Raw genomic sequence first — 16,335 nt, forward strand, 5'->3', positions numbered from 1 at the left:
TAGACAAAAAAAAGAGAGAGAGAAAGCACTCACAGAATTTGAGGGCCCCACTTAAAAATTCTGCCACACACAAATATTCTGAGCACAAATATCCCGCGTGATAGCCTCGTCCTGAGGTATTACTCCTGATGAAGTTGATTCAAGGCCCACCAAATGAAAAAGAATCTGGATCTATTTGTGATGGGCAGTGATTGAGCTGTTGGATGCGTAGATTGTGTGCCCTTGAGGACTTTTCTGTGCATCTCCAAATGTCACGAGACCGCTCTCTGCCTCAGAAATAAACCTAATCACAATCTGTAAATGTTACAGCCGTTTCCCTAATAGACCTGGCCTGACTTTGGAGGTCTGCATTTATATTCGCACACATGAACCAAAGGCAAAACTGAATGCTGATACACATGATCGCCACATGTTGAAGCCACACGTAACGCCAACTGTGATCCCATTAGAACACAATGCCATTTTAAATTCAGACATGGAGACATCTCCTTTCCATTGTCCTGGCCTTCTGGCTTTAAAGAAAACACACCTCACACTAGCAGCTGCCTTGTTCCTATCTCACATCTATTCCTCTTTATCCAGTAAAAAAGTATAATGTATGCTAATCCCCCAGGTGTCAATAGGAACTCTGTTCAATACATTTGAGATAATAGTGAAGAAGGGGTTGCTCCTATCGAAGAGCTGGAAGATAAAGTCAATGGCACAGTCAATAACAATAAGGTTGTAGGCTTTAATGAGGAATGTTAATTTGAACACAATCAAGTGGATTTCAGCTTAGCTGATTATCAACCTTGGACTTGTATGAAGGTGTTGATAATGCTGTTAGTAGAGTGGGGGAATTTTTATCTGTACCTGCTATTTTCACTTTGCCTTTTGGCTGTTTGAGTTAAAACTAACAAACTAAAAAAGTGAGCGAGTGAACTTAAAAAAAAAAAAAAAGACGGGGTAAGGTAACACTGTACTGCTCCATGCACAGACAACTTTATTTATTTATAAAATTTACCAAATGCTGTACACACACTTTATACAAAAAAACAGTAATTGAAGTTTGTAAGTTGATAGCCCTTCTGTGTAGTGGGATGTTCACTCCTACTAGAGCGACTTCATGTCTCAGTTCAAGCGTCCTCCTCGCGTTGCAGGCTACACAGCCAGCTCCTCACTCTCTCCTTGATCCCATTCCATCAGCAGCTCCGAGGACACCTCTGTAAACAGATGATCCCATTCCCAGCTCACATCATCCTGCAGAGCAAAAGAGAGACAGAAGAAAAGAAGAATTAGAGAGGCAGAGCGAGACATACCAAGAAAGTGAGTACGGGGAATAGAGAGAGGTGGGGGGGAGCAGAGGGTGTTAATGTACACATCATAAATCTTGATTACCTGAGAGACAGACAGCAACCTCCCCTGGTGCTCAAGAAACAGCTGGACAGGCCTTTCGTTGGGAGCTCGCAAGCTATATTTACTAAAAATTCACTCACCTCCCTCACCTCCTGCTCGGGTGCTAAAACCTTGGTGAGTAGCTTCAAGTCGATCTCTCCATCCTGAGGAAATAGTGCAGTAAAATTCACTTAGCTTGCACAAACAGAGGTGATGAGAGTTACCACCTTGAAGAGAAGGTGCAGGAGAACATTGAAGGTATTTTTAAAAAAAATAAGGTGTCCTTGACTCACTAAGGTTTGGAATGCAGAATAATTCTTCAGATCATTGTCCAGATCTCTGTAGGTCATTACTCGGTTCACCTGAACACTAACAGAGTGACAGGAAGTCAGGTTTCTGACGCACTTATACTGTAAACAAACTTGTATTTCGGTGAAAACAGCATGTCACAGAGAAAATCCTGCTTTCAGAATACACGCAAAGCAAGACTGCAAAGTGGCTTAGATGAGCTTGAAGTTTTCACACACTTAAGCTCTAAGATTTCAAGCAAAGGCCAGAGAGAGCAGGAGATGGTTGCCAAGTGTTAAACACTTTAAATTGAAACCCAGCTGCTTATCTGTGGGTTGGAATTAAGTGGGGGGGCTCTCAAAGTGGCCGGGGCCTAGCAGTGCATGCCAGTCCTACTTACTGCACATTACACGCTACATTGCCCTCGCAATGAGTTCAATGTGGATATTATCTCGCACAGAGAGCAAGCCCCAGCCTAATAACCTCCACCGCTGTCATAGCCTTGCAACATATTCGACACATGTCGACGTGTCTCTCACTGCCCTGTAAATCAAAGGGCCCGGTTAGTAAGGAACCTGGCAAGAGAGTTGCATAAATCACACCCAACTGTTATTTCTCCATTTCAGCCTGATATAGCAAAGGCACTCTGCAACAGCATCAATGGAGGACAGTTAACATGAAAGACACTAGAATAGTCTACTGAGCCACTGCTCTGTGCATGGACAGAGGTTTAAGATCATAGAGTTGGGGCTCTGTAAGTCACACTCTGTGTGTGTGTGTGTGTGTGTGTGTGTGTCCAAAGTGATTAAGTGGTTTGAAAGTGTTTACAGTTTAAGTAATTAACTACCATGGTGGAGCTGCAATTTGCATGGTGAGATCTTCTTCTTGCACTTCATCCAGATCAGGAATCGTTGGGATGTCTAAATACACACAATAAAAAAAAGCAGAGTCCATCTGATACATTTGTAGAAGTGGCACATTTAAGAACATCAAATAATCATCAAACGACCATTTAGTATTCTTACCAATACAAACACATTGTTTAAATTACTGTAAATTCCCTGTGGACGGCTGCTAGAAGGTTACGTGCCTGTAAGCGGCACTTCCTCCCCTCCCTCTTGTGTGCTACATCCACATAAGAGCTGCCCTGTCACAATAGCCATGCGGCCATGAATATTCAGAAGGCAAGGCGGCAGCTCATCCTGCTGTGAGAGGGGTGCTGGTCAGGGGCTCCCCAGAAAGCACCCCCTGCTACCTTAGCATTTGGGCCCTGTCAGTGCCGCCCACCCCCAGGACCTGCGGTGGCCGGTAGGCCGACCTCCATGTCCACTCTGCCACTCCGACTGGAGCGGTATCCAGCCAAGTGCACGAGTATTTGCTTGCGGGCCCATCTGTGTGGGGTCGGAAGTCACAGTGCGGCCTGGCAGGGGCTGCGGTGCCAGGAGCCGCCAGCCCGCTGCTCAAACAGTGGGAACCTGCTTTAATTGGCAAAACGCAACAGGACAGAGGATGGCTTCACTCCCAAGAAGGAGAGGGCAAACTTTCACAGGATTTTTCAGATGGACATGTCAAGGCAGGGAAATAAGAGAGGGATGGAGAGTAGTCTGGATAGCTGGACATAAGCAGTAAAGAGACAGAAAAGTTTCTCCAACGATTTTATAGTGAGTAAGTTGCCGCTTGTTGACAGAAAGGTGCCTGTACAGATAACAAACAATATATATTTCAAAAAATAAAAATAAAAAGTACAGTAGAGGCTTTACAGGTGTCCCAGCTTTGGGTGTGATGTGTCTTTCCTGAAAAGTATTTTTCTGGTGTGGCAGCAAAGTGCACATCCTTATTAGCTCTAGAGCAGAGTGTGGACAGTGTCAGAGAAAGAAAGTGGGGGAGTGGAAGCGAGGGAAAAGAGACCTGACAGATAGCGAGAGAAAAAGAGAGAGCTGGACTGCATGAAGAGGGTTGTCAGTAATCTCTAACCACAGTACTGCACCCTGAGGGGAAAGTCAATAGAGGAGCTAAATAGAGGTGAGGAGATGGAAGTCTGCATCTGATGCGAGGAAATATCTTGGCATCTATGTCACCATTCCTTCAAAATAGCCCCTAAAAAAAAAAAAAGAATTCAAGCAAACATAAATTTAGATGTAAGAAGGAGAAAAATATTTTGATTCTGAACATTCTGAGATGGATAAATCCTAAAAAAAAAAAAGAGTAGACCGGTCAAAACCTTACCCCCCAAGTTTTGCTGAAGCCCAAAAGCCTCACACTCTGCCGATAACTTATTTCTTTCTCTTTTTTTAATTAAACCAAATTAAAAATGCCATGCTCGTTTAGCCGCTGACAAGATTCATCTGTGTTTCTGATATCCAAATAAATGCGGGCGCAGGTATTTCATATTCATGAGGCCCCGGTGACACTTTGTCCTCTCATTTACAAAGCACAGCGTTCAGCAGAATCCGTCCCCCCTGGACCCCCAATCAAATTTAATGGTCTTAGTGCAATGACATCAAAAAGCTTTGCCATCCAGCTCTGCAAACAGCTTCCTGGGTTGTCTATCTGTCCACACACACACTCTCTTTCTTTCCATTTCAGCGAGTAACGCACTAATAACACACTCTGTGAGAGTTCGATGTGAAGCACGGAAGCATATGCTGTCTATGTGCAAACTCTATTATTAAGAGGAAAAAAAGGAACAACATTTTTTAAAACGAGCTTCAAATCCAACCTATTACTAGAGGTCAAGTGGCCCATAAAAGCAGCTGCAAACAAGCCAATGTTTTCTTCCAACGCAAAGGGCAACTCCATCAGGACGAGCATATTTCCCTCAGCATGGCACGCATTATCCATGCTGGCTTCCTTCACTCAGCTGGACATGTATCAAGGTGGCTTTTGTCTGGCAGCAAGAGGCCACGCGTATTCTTATTACACGGCCGCGTCCGGCTTCCTCGCTGAAGCATGTAAATATCAAAAGGGGATAATTTGCTGTGAATGTAGACATACTCCCGGCAGCACATGCCAGTCAGCGACTCTGGTAAACGGGCCGTGTCCTCGCCTTACTGTGGACCCCTATAATCTACGCAGGGGTCCAGTCGAATGATTACCTAGCCAGAGAATCCATTTGAAAGGCTTACGGGACAGCAACAGTCAACACGTCACAGTTTAAGTGGGAGACGGTGAGACATGAAATAGATGAGTGTCTTTGCGACACTGGTGCTATTTTATGTGACCAGCAGGAGGCTGTGGGGGCAGTTGATAGGGAGAAGGGAGCAGGGGACTGGGGCTAGCCTGGCCTTCTCTCCCTCTGTCTCTCTCTGTGCTTGTAGCCAGTGGACATAAGGGATAAGGGTAGGGGACATAATCAAGATCGGAGGGGCTATCTCACTAACCCTCAGCACTGTAATTTCCAATACCCCTGCCTCCAGCTCTGTATTAAGAGGTCTCCCTTCACAGAGTAATAATCTTTCCAGCGGCATTAACTGCAAGAGAACCAAACCTCTGGACCCTTCAATCAACTGTCCATTTTAGCCAGTGTGCCGACAGTATCGAGTACGATCGTGTGTGTACAAATACAATATAGAAGTACATTAATTACATGTATATAAAAAACAGTTTCTGAAATTGAAATTCAATAGTTATTATTGCCCTGTAACATCATTTGTATTTTGGAATAGATTTCTACTTTTTAAATTAAGCAAATGAAACACATCAGAAAAATACAACTGAGTGGAATTACCAAGAGTTATTAATAAATAATACAGTTTAAAATCTCTGCATGTCATTGTGACAACATTGGTACTCTTTAAACTCAGCAGATTCATGAACAAAGAATTAAACATGAATTCTCGCCATCTTCTCAAAAGTCACTCTACAGCGTACTAGGTATTTTTTTCATCTTCTTCTTATTAATCGTAGTAGTATTCTTATTTTATTTCCTAATAAAATGACAATATGGCTGTTTTAACAGAAAAGGTTTTCAATTTGTTCATAAACATGTGCACGTCTCTCAGCATGCATGCCAACTAATATTAACTTAGCCTATTTAACCCTGTTCCCATTACTGCTTTGCACTGCAAAATGTTGCATTTATCTTCAGCAGCACCTTGCTGAAAATTCCTCCCTCAGTCCAAACATTGTTTGTGGTGCACACTATTGAGCCCTCGGGTCACTTAGTCAATGCAGCAGTGTTACCACTGGATCTGTATTCAACAGCACCAGTCTGACACTTTGTGTCCATGTGTGTGCATTTTGTGATTAACTGTGTTGTTCTGGCAGATGGCTGGACAACCTCAACTCTCCATCAAATGAGCATATTCCCTCATCACGTTGATCAAAAGGACCGCGCTCATACTTTCAGTGGTCAAAGTCAGCGTTCTAACACACAAATCCACGCTATATTCAGGGAGAAATATGGTTTGAGCACCAGTGAAAAGCAATGATCTGACCGCCTGCTTATCTGCTCTACTTTCTGAGGATGAATGTGCCAGTGAGGCACTGGAGGGCTCCTCTTTGCCCGTAAGGAGACACAGAGAGTGAGGATTGCAAGGGTGCTCTTACCTCCTTCATCATCTGATCCCTGGGGAGTTTGTGGTCGCAGACGGCGGCTGTAGAAACAGGAAGTATGAGAGCATGAATTATTTAATGCTTTCAAACCCTATATTAACAGTCATCATAGGGAGTGAGTGAGTGAGTGAGTGAGTTGGCTCCTAGACTTTTCTTTGATGATGGGCCTGTTTTTGTTCTTTCTTATGATAGGTAGGGTGCTTGTTCAGTTTCCTACAGTCTGAGTCAGACTTTAGAATAACAGCCTCTGACAAAGCTGCTATGAGACACACAGTTGTGCTGTCTGGGTTAACACAGCCTGACTGTCCTAGACAAGATCACCTCTAAGAATTATAAAAAAAAAAAAAAAAAAAAAAAAAAAAAAAAACCCAGCTGGAGGCACAGTCTGAATAAGTATTACTAAGACAAGACAATTATGACAGAAGCAGAACCTAAGGGATTTTTCGGCAGAGTAACATCATCACTTTCACACAAAGCCTCTGTCTCACTATAGCCATCCAGGCACCAAGCTCCAGCTGCAATGATGAGTCAAACATACAGGACTATGTCCTCTACCTGCCTCTTCTCATGTGGATGCCTATTCTGGTCACACAATTGTGTGAGGGTGGGTGGAAGGGACTAGAATAACAGGGAAACAGCAGTAAAAGTGACGGCAACTCAGTCACGCTGGATTTTAATCATATTAAGTGATTGTTCTTGGAAAGGCGAGGATTAGTTACGACCAAGGACAACTGGGGAAGTAGAGTGCCATTTCCACTTTACTGCAAAAAGAACAAAAATTTAAACTGGCCTATTTTTATACAAAAAGTGCTGACAGTTATGAAAGTCATCTGACAGCTGAAAGAATAAAATATTGTTCCTACTTACTCTTCGAGGTCCTCAGCTGCAGGTCTTCTCGAAGATCTGTACGTCACCAGAGAAAAATAATTTTCACACAAATTTAATAACACACACATATTAAATTGTATTTCTTTCAAAATAACAGTAAGCTCCTGGTAGGCATATCTTTTTCATCTGTGTTAGTGGAGTAGACAGTAGTTGTCTTCTGTTTTCTCAGCCTATAATAACAGTTTAACAGCCTCAGCAACTATTTACAGACTTCTCTCCATTTATTTTCCCTCAGTATGAAAAGATGCACGCTGGCATACCAAAAATGCAGCATTATTAATATGCAAAGCATATAATCACACAAATGCAGGAATAAAACAAAACATTGTAAGTTATGTGTATTTTTTAAAGCATACCCAAAAAATGTTTTCCAATATCATTTTTAATCTTCCTTCATAGAGCTAAATACATTTGTTGGTTCTTCTGGTTGAGTAGTGACCCCTAGTGGTTTTAAAGGTGATTCAATCAGCCTTTTAATTCTTTTTTCTTTTAATTCTTTAGCATGTCCAAAACTCAAGAGCAGAAGCAGCTATTATGTGCAGATCGATACAAAGCTCATACTTAAATCCATAAATAAATCCTTTTGTATTTTTATCTAGAACAAGTATTAAGAGGTTCTTATAAAAATAAATCTGTCCCAACATTGGGACAATAACGACAATGGCAACAAATAAGAACATTTATTCAAAGCTTGTTTTTCAAAGGTAATATCTTATCATCTTTTTTCACCATGAGGATTTCATTTCCTGTTGATCTCCCTGGGGTTAATTATTTTTTTTGGCGGGAGGGGGTGCTGGTATTAAAGGATGTTTTTCCTGGTTGAAGTTATGGGTCTAAGTTCATAGGATGATGTGGTATGATTTTTTTTAATCACAGATCACGAAACCTGCGAATCCAAAGTGCAGCTTTAACAACGTAATGAAATTGACTGGACTATAAGTTCAGGTAGTTCAGTCAAACTTTCAAGCACAAGAAAATAAATCCATATCAAGTCCTATATCTTATATTATATTGTTATGAGTAGCGTTAATAATATTTTTTTCCAATAAGAAAAATTATCTTAAACACTTCATCTTGCCAGTTCTCTGCTCAGTTACTGCTTTGTCCATCTTTTGCACACTATCTGCGGCCAAACCAGCCGATCTGAAGCCAGCAGAGTCCAATCAGGAGAGCGAGAGAGGAGCTGAGGGAGCCTACCTGCCTGCCCTTGGATGGTGTCCTGTCTGCGGGGCGGGGGTGGCGACACTTAAGACACATTACAGGCCCCTTGATTAAGACTCATGTAAGGGAAAGCGATAGACATGGTAAAACTGTCTGGAAAAAGTTGTTAGGGATAAAATATATTGTGACAACCTGGTTTCAAAGGTTCATCAATAAACTGACAGATCATTTAGTGTCAATTAGAAGTGATAGATCGACAAATCCTGGGATTTCTGCGCTGGGATTAGTGGGAGGAGGGCGGTGGTGATTGAGCATGAGGGGTGACATTGAAGGGAAAAGTCCTTGCTGGTTCCAGGGGGGACCATTACTTACTTTGTTTCAGAGAGGATCAATGCACGTGCAAACCCCTTTTACACCTCCTGTATTTCAATCACTTTGAGACCGGGAATCAAGCGGGGGTTACGCAAAAGCGGAGAAGCGACACGCTGACCTTCTGCGAGAAAGGAAAGATCTATTGAGTTTGCTGTTCTCCCTGCTTGCACTAACGGTGCAGCAAACTACGCAAATAAATACAATTGACTCAGCCTGTTCACTTCAATGCATCTCCTGTGCTCCCACTTCCACTGACCGAGCAAAAGAAGCACAATGGCAGTTGGAAGAACAAACTGTTCTACAGTGTATTAAAACATCTCATATTGAGTCAGTGAAGGAGAATATTACGATTTAGATGTGTTAGTCTGCGACGAAGCCTTTTGGCAAACACCTTCCATCTGTTCAACATATTTCATGAATTCTCCATGTTGTGATCCTTGTGTAAAGAGCAGACTGCAGTGGTAAGGGGTGATTAAGTGGCTTGAACCCCCATGATGAAGTGGCTAGCTGACTAACAGTGCCCTCCTGTGGCTGATGCATTAACCATGTCAATTACCGCCTTGCTCACAGATGAAGACGAATGGAGAGTTGCCTGCTCAGACAGGCTCCCTCTAACCTTGTTGATTCACAGCCCAAGTGCCAAATATGCACTGATAAATAAGCTCATTCAACAGCATGAGAGTTCATTAATAACACATAAAACAAGACCACGTCTTGGAGTCCCAGCTTAGTTTCATTATAGTCTCAAGAGATGGAGGGGGCGAACGTGAAAATACGTACTTGGCAGAACCAGATCCAGAGCTGTCCTCTGCCCAGCCGCCCTGCCGCCGGGCTGGTTTAGGAGGAGGGCCCTGGAAGGAGGAAGAACTTCAATAACAGCTTCACTGAATCTACTCACCCACACTCACGATAAGTAAATACATATGAAAGCATTCAAACTCCTATGAGGCTTTAGTCTCGGAAAATATAGCACAGAAGAGGCATGTTTTCATTAGATGTTGGGGTAAACTTGATCAGAATCAGTGGCCTCGTGTTAAACACACATTTGATAAATAGGTACTCCAAAATTGAAGCATTCATCCAAAAATTGATAAGAAAAAAAAAGAAAAAAGAAACTGTCTTGTTAAGGTATGCTGATCGAACCACCTGTAGAGTAAACAACATTCCTGATCTGCTGAGAAAAGGATCGTCTACTGCAGCGGTCCCCAACCTTTTTTGCGCCACGGACCGGTTTATGTCCAACAATATTTTCATGGACCGGCCATTAAGGTGTCGCGGATAAATACAACAAAATAAATCCAGTACCGGTACCAAAAAAGAAGATTTATTCATAACACACGGGAAAAGACCCAGGGAAACCGAGTTAACAATAAAAACGATTACTTTTTTTAAAAAAAAGCCAAAACCATGGATTTCACACCCGAGCCTCAACTCTTGAGGCCCGGTACCAAACGACTCACGGACCGATACCGGTTCATGGCCCAGGGTTGGGGACCGCTGGTCTACTGCATGTGCACTAAATAGTTTAGTTTATTATAGTTTTCAGCAGTAACCATTTGAAGCATTAGAACGTATAGAGCAGAGTGTGGGAATTAAGTCTGACCCTAAAACTGAGCCAGAGGGGAAAAAAATGACCTCCCACTCTGTCTACTTCTTTGATTCTGAAAATAGTAAACGGAGTAAGAATCTTGATCCTGAGACCGGGGCCCTGAGGCCGGAGTTTGAATGAATAAATTCCTCAGCGCGCACAAGGGTGGGCACTAGACAAATGAATTAGGGAAAAAGAGGGACAACATTTCTCATTACTAAATTGGGTCTGCAGAGGACAAAGTGTTCGTGAAGAATTTCTTTCATTTATGATGAAAGAGGAAATAATCTTTCATGGCTGGTTCCTTTACTGAAGCCATTTATAAATCTGAATGTCACCATTAAGCAGGGCAGAGGGAGGGGGAGCCCACTCTGCTCCACTGTATATTACCATTAATCGAGAGAGCTGAGGCTGAACGAGCTCCCTCAACTTTGTGCAATTAGTAACTGTCTCTTTAATAGGAACAAAAAAGGGATTACAATTATGGAGGCTTTTTTAGAGCAGCATTTAAACATTTTTTTCACATGACGTGAAATCTCTTTGATGTTTCATATGTGGCATTTCAACAATAGACAATTTTCATAAGGGATGAGATAATAAGGTCAAGTGCATCCTGTGTGCAATAAATGTATCCTGTGGCAGTTATTTCACTCAACAAAAATGGGGAGGACCAAAATAGTCCTGAGAAACAAAACAAAAACTGCGAGCATCCAATTCCTCATGACCAAATATGAAGCTCACAGCTGTAGTAAAATAGTTATGGCTATTACGGCAATTAGCTTAGCCCTTAAGGTTTCTAATTTGGGATTCTATGACGGTCTCTAGGGCGAGGAACTTGTAGTGACCGAACTCTATGAGCCCATAAAAGCAATGAGTCTTTGTTTAAAAGGATGTCGGGAATGCAACCAATCAGTTGGGTATTTCGGGCAGAAGAGAACGGGTTTGATAAACGAAGACTGCAAAAACGCCACCCAGTCGCACGACACTCTGGAAAAATGTACTGCATTTGCACAGCAGGTCAGAGAGGGCGCGAGAATACCGGTTCATACATTAGGAAAGTTGGCCTAATTTGGGAAGATTAGCCTAAAGCAAGGGCATTGCTGGAATATTTGCTCTGGGAATGCTGGCTGGTTTACAGTTTGCCAATCCAGGAGATGTGACTGATCCTATAAATGCCAACGACAGTGAAGTGATTTGTTGTATTTCAACTGTCACTTATGATCTGACTTATGATTACATGCGACATGATTCAAGGGCAACAAGAAGCAAACTTTACAATGAAAACTGTGCCATGACTTGAAGTGATTCGTGTAAAAAAGGCACTTGTAGAAAGAGAGGATTTATCAGTTGCTGGTGATACTAAATAAGCCAACTGAAGACAACTACAATGTTTTGTGACTCACAAGGTTAAAAGGATTTAGAGTTTATATGAAGTAACACTTCAAACCCTTAATGCAACACATAAGAGCCAACATATACAGGCCAACAAATAAAGAGCAGCTATTCTGAGTGTTTTGGAGCACTTTAAAACCTGCTAAAGTAGAAAAACAGCAACTCAAACATCTTATCACCTGCATTATGCACTCCAATCAAACTTTATACCATGTGTGTCAAGCTGGCTCTTCGAGGTGAGCTGTAATTTGAGTCCTATCAAATCTAATCAGATGAACTGAAGTAAAACACTTCATGATAAAAGAAATGTAAGAAGAAATGGTATAAAGTTGATAAGCTGAGCATTAGGACTAGAAGCCATGCAAAGTCATCGCTTAATTCATGCTACCTACCTCATCATCATCCTGTAATTCATGTATGAGACAAGACCAAAATGCATATTTATGACCTTGTAAATGAATGTTATAACACGCAGAGGTTAATTATCACATGATTGCATACCTCTCCTGCTGAAGCAGAGGTGGAAGACTTCCTTATGTGACGAGTCTCTTCAAACGATGACTGGTGTGCCGCAGGGCGAGCTCTTCGTCCAGACTTGGCAACCTGGGAAATGTGTGTAATTTCAACATGTAAAACCACTGTATGTGACAGACATTAGCACAGTTATTTGGGGTTTATAAAATAATTTGTGGTTTTAATTTGCTTTAACTGTCACATTAAATGTTTTCTGAAAATGGGATGGGAATCAAGAACGGGTTCCAGTTAAAAGGAGGTTCCAAACGGTCTAATTCTCTGGAAACTTCTGCATCCAACCTTATCAATTCCTGGCATGTTTTCTTTTTTCCAACAGCTGCACATTGCTAAACAATGACGTCAAACTCATGGAAGTGGAGCTTTTGCACACCTGAGTCATTTGTTTTCCACTCATGCACACATGTACAGATTTTAAAGATTTGAAATGATGTCAAAAATCTGAAATAGCTGTTTGCTTTTTTTTCTCCACAATAACTTCAGAATATTTTACGAAGCCATGAAAACTTTTACCTCCATACTATGAAAACGTCCGGTGGGTCAGTGGTGTAGTGTTTTCAACATTCCCCTAACATCCTGGGAAAACCCATATGGAAAAGAAATAGTAAAAACTTATATGATTTACTCATGAAAGTGGCCACTTTCTCATTACTTTCATATATTGTTTTAGTAAGTATCCAAAACATACAAGTTTCATTATATAATTCTTCAAGGGATCTTATATCTGTTTTCACTCTTGTATGCTTTTCATACAAGTTTCACACAAGACAGATACAAACTTTATAAGATCTATATATATCTTTTCCATATGGGAAGACACAACCCAGCCTCAGACAGTCATAAGATAAGGATAAATTGGAGGGTTGTGTCAGAAAGGACCGTTTTTGTAAACTCTGTGCAATATCCCATATGTGGATCCATTTGCTGTAGTACCTACTGGGAATAACCGAGCAGCTAGAAGTACTACACCACTGTGAACATTTTACAGGCCCTAGGAGCAAGAAAGCAGCAGAAGGTCAAAATTTGGTGCTTTTAGATTTGGTTTATTCAGCCCTCATCACTTCTTAAGTACAAGAGATGCACAAGAAATTGGCAGGAATAAAAGAAAATAAAGGTACAGTGAGTAATTTTTTGAGGTTACAGAAAAAAGACAATGTAGTACTATAAATATACACTGAATAGTGTGTATTTGTGTCTGCCAACAAATTGATGTGTTTTCATAAACTAAAATAATTAGGTTTTTGGAAGTTCCCACATTGCCCCGCCATCTTGAATAAAGTGGCCGAGATGGACATCGTACTTCCGCCTAATTGCTTTTTATGTATGTTGCAGGAGACTGGCCAAAATGAAAACACCATATAAGACACTTTTAATTTAAAGATCAAAAATAGATCTTTCAAATTATATGTGGCCATTTAACATTTTCACATGTAGATTTTTCATATCTTTCTCATTATGTCCTTCCCCGCCATCAGTGCAGTCTCTTCTCCCTTATTTCCCCTTCTTCCTCCTCACCTCAAGCCTGATCCTCTAACACATGCTAATTTATTCCTAATATTGTTGCAATTACTTACTATCAGAAGATTAGACATGGGACCCTCCCATCTCCAGACAAATGATTGTAGAAAACTGTTTTCTACTGTCATTGCTCCAGACAGCTGACAACAAGCCGGCTAAACAACAACAACAGCTGGATATAAGCTAACATTATGCCAGCTAATGTTAGGCTCAAGTGTCCTTAAACAAATCACACCTTCCCTCTTGACAGCAGATTATGTACCAATTTGCAATCTACTAATATCTAGTGGTGAGATTTTAAAACACTGTACCTTTAAGCAGTTTTAAAAACAGCGCCCACTCCAAATATTACAATCTGAAACCAAAATGTTATTTTGGTTCAGCATGACATTTTCTACAACTTTGAGAATCAATATCTTTCCACAGATCATTGTTCAAATAGCAAAACTGTATCAAAGTAATGTCTATGATGTAAAGTAACAGAAACAAAGATACATTTTTACCTACATTCTGATACCAGGCTCATCTTCTAGCCATAATTCTTTCGGTTTCAACATAATCATTTCTTACCACTCCCATTTAATCTGTTCAAGGAATTAAAACCATGACAATACTGAGTGAAAGACAACTATGAATGAGTGTGGTTTGCATAGCCGCAAAACAAAAACAAGATTTTGGTTTTAGATTGTGAAACTTGGAGTGGGTACAAGTGATGTGGCTGCAGTTTTTAAAATTGTTTTTCAGCCATGAAAATCGTAAGTGCCTAGCTTTAGTATATGTAACAGAGTATGATGGCACAAACTGCTAGAAAAAAATTAAGAAATAAAAAAGCGTCAAATCTCAACCCACCCCTTTTTTACTTCAAGGACCTGTAACTTGGAAAACATTTATAGCATAGAGGCAGAATTTTGCATGGCTTCAATATATAAGCTAAATATAATATAAACTAAAGTTATTAAAACAAAAACAAAACATCTGATTCTGAGGGGTTCAGGTGGGAGGCACCCATTTTCCATGGAGTGACCCATGAAGCTTACATGTTGGAGGGATAATAAAAGTAGATTCACAAAGAATATCACCTATATGATTAATAAAATTTTTTTACTATCAATAAAAACTTATCAATATTTACATTAGTCCAAAGACACATAGTATAATTCAAATGAAACATTGTCTTTTTGTCAACTAAAAGTGGTTGGTCTTATTTCAGATTTGAAGTCATGTTTTCTGTGTAGTTTATAGAAATGTGAACGTGTGTGAACCACAAGCACCAACAAAAAGAGATGAGTGTATCCCCGAAACATTATCAGGACAGCACGCATTCTTGCCTTTTATGGAGAAAACTGGTAGCAGTGGGAACACAGTATGCATGCTTCCTGTACGTTTTCTGAGGGAGTAATGCCAGACACAGAACCAGGTCAGAGTTTACACGGAGCTACCAAAACACTGAGCTATGCTTGTGGGGGACCACAAGCATAGCTAGCATCAGCTGTGGCTAACCTCGCAGTTAAAGTTAGCTGAATACGCAGACAAACCTTCCCGCTGCCAGTGCTCAAAAACAGTGAATGATGATGATTCTGAGCAGGTAACTGACAGGTTAAACTGGCATATCATTTACTGACTGGCTATTACTGATGCTCGCATTAGCGAAACAGAAAGCTAATTAGCTAACTAGCATCGCTGCACCGTTATACAGTGCCCACAACTCAGCTCAGAATGAATGCTACTTTCCTCCCATTACCTTGCTATGTGCATTTTAATGATATAACAACCTACTTACATTTCTTGCCGTTCCACCATCTTCTTGTTGGAAATTATCGTCCATTTTTTTCCTCCTACCAGCTAGTTCACCTTCTTCCTGGATACCACCAGGCGTCACACAGCAACGCTCTCCATGGTAACGCAAATCAGGAGGAAGGTGCCTTTGGACCGCCCCAAATATCGTTAGTAAGTAAACAAACAAACAAATAAATAGATGCGTGTATTGATATTGATAGGGAATCTGCTATAATGCCCCTACTGCTCGTTTGTATGTGAGAACGTATATAAAGTAATGATAACAATGTTTCCTTGTACTACTGGAGCTCCCCAGACATTACTGTTGAATAAATAAGACGCCTACTCCGAATATCTGCCCCATTTTTCTCTCTGATTTAATGGTGAGTCAACAGATAATTATGGTGTGTCCAAAAACAAAAAATAATTAAAAAAAAAAATCCTTGGATAATTACGTCCGGAAATACAAACAAACAAGCAAATATATATATATTTAAAACTCATAATATGAATTCATTTTTAAGAGTAAAAATTACATCACTGAAGAAAAACATGAGGTATTGTTGTCGCTTTTTATTTTTATATTTATCTTGTTTGTTTCTTTGTTTTGTTGTTGTTGTTTTCTAAATGGATAAAGTGATACTCTTGTCCTCAGTGCAAAATATCTAATTTGAGGACGCAGGCAAAAAATAAAGATGAAATCAAATTGTACCTTCAATTCCCAGCGTGGTCCGCGAGATGTCGCTGTCTCCTTTCATTATGATACTGGGGAGGCGCTGAACGGTAGCAGCCTGCAGAGGACCGCAGCTCCCTTGCGCACCCTCAGAAGTTCTGCATGTTAACTTTGAACTTTACTTCATTGGCACTTTATTTTGCCCACGATTAAAAATATT

The 16,335-nt window shown here is 40.8% G+C and overlaps 1 protein-coding gene across 4 annotated transcripts; it reads right to left on the minus strand.

Annotated features, from left to right (window-relative positions):
- Positions 1-946: 946 nt before the first annotated feature.
- On the minus strand, positions 947-15,582 carry ift43 (intraflagellar transport 43 homolog (Chlamydomonas)). Of its 4 annotated transcripts, XM_084914222.1 has the most exons (10): positions 15,447-15,562; positions 12,119-12,220; positions 12,010-12,021; positions 9,418-9,488; positions 7,084-7,119; positions 6,211-6,257; positions 2,510-2,582; positions 1,668-1,743; positions 1,476-1,538; positions 947-1,239 (listed from the first exon to the last, which is right to left on the minus strand). In XM_084914222.1, exons 1-10 carry the CDS (start codon positions 15,489-15,491, stop codon positions 1,141-1,143), a joined length of 624 nt encoding a protein of 207 aa, XP_084770348.1. In that variant the 5' UTR covers positions 15,492-15,562; the 3' UTR covers positions 947-1,140. The 4 variants fall into 4 exon arrangements, with proteins under 4 accessions (XP_084770348.1, XP_084770351.1, XP_084770350.1 ...); XM_084914225.1 differs by having other exon boundaries at positions 947-1,538; positions 15,447-15,582; XM_084914224.1 differs by lacking the exon at positions 12,010-12,021 and having other exon boundaries at positions 15,447-15,561.
- Between the last annotated feature and the right edge of the window lie 753 nt (positions 15,583-16,335).

This window comes from Perissodus microlepis, chromosome 19 (genome assembly GCF_051167445.1).
Source record: "Perissodus microlepis isolate ML-2025 ecotype Zambia chromosome 19, ASM5116744v1, whole genome shotgun sequence".
Taxonomy (NCBI): Eukaryota; Metazoa; Chordata; class Actinopteri; order Cichliformes; family Cichlidae; genus Perissodus; species Perissodus microlepis.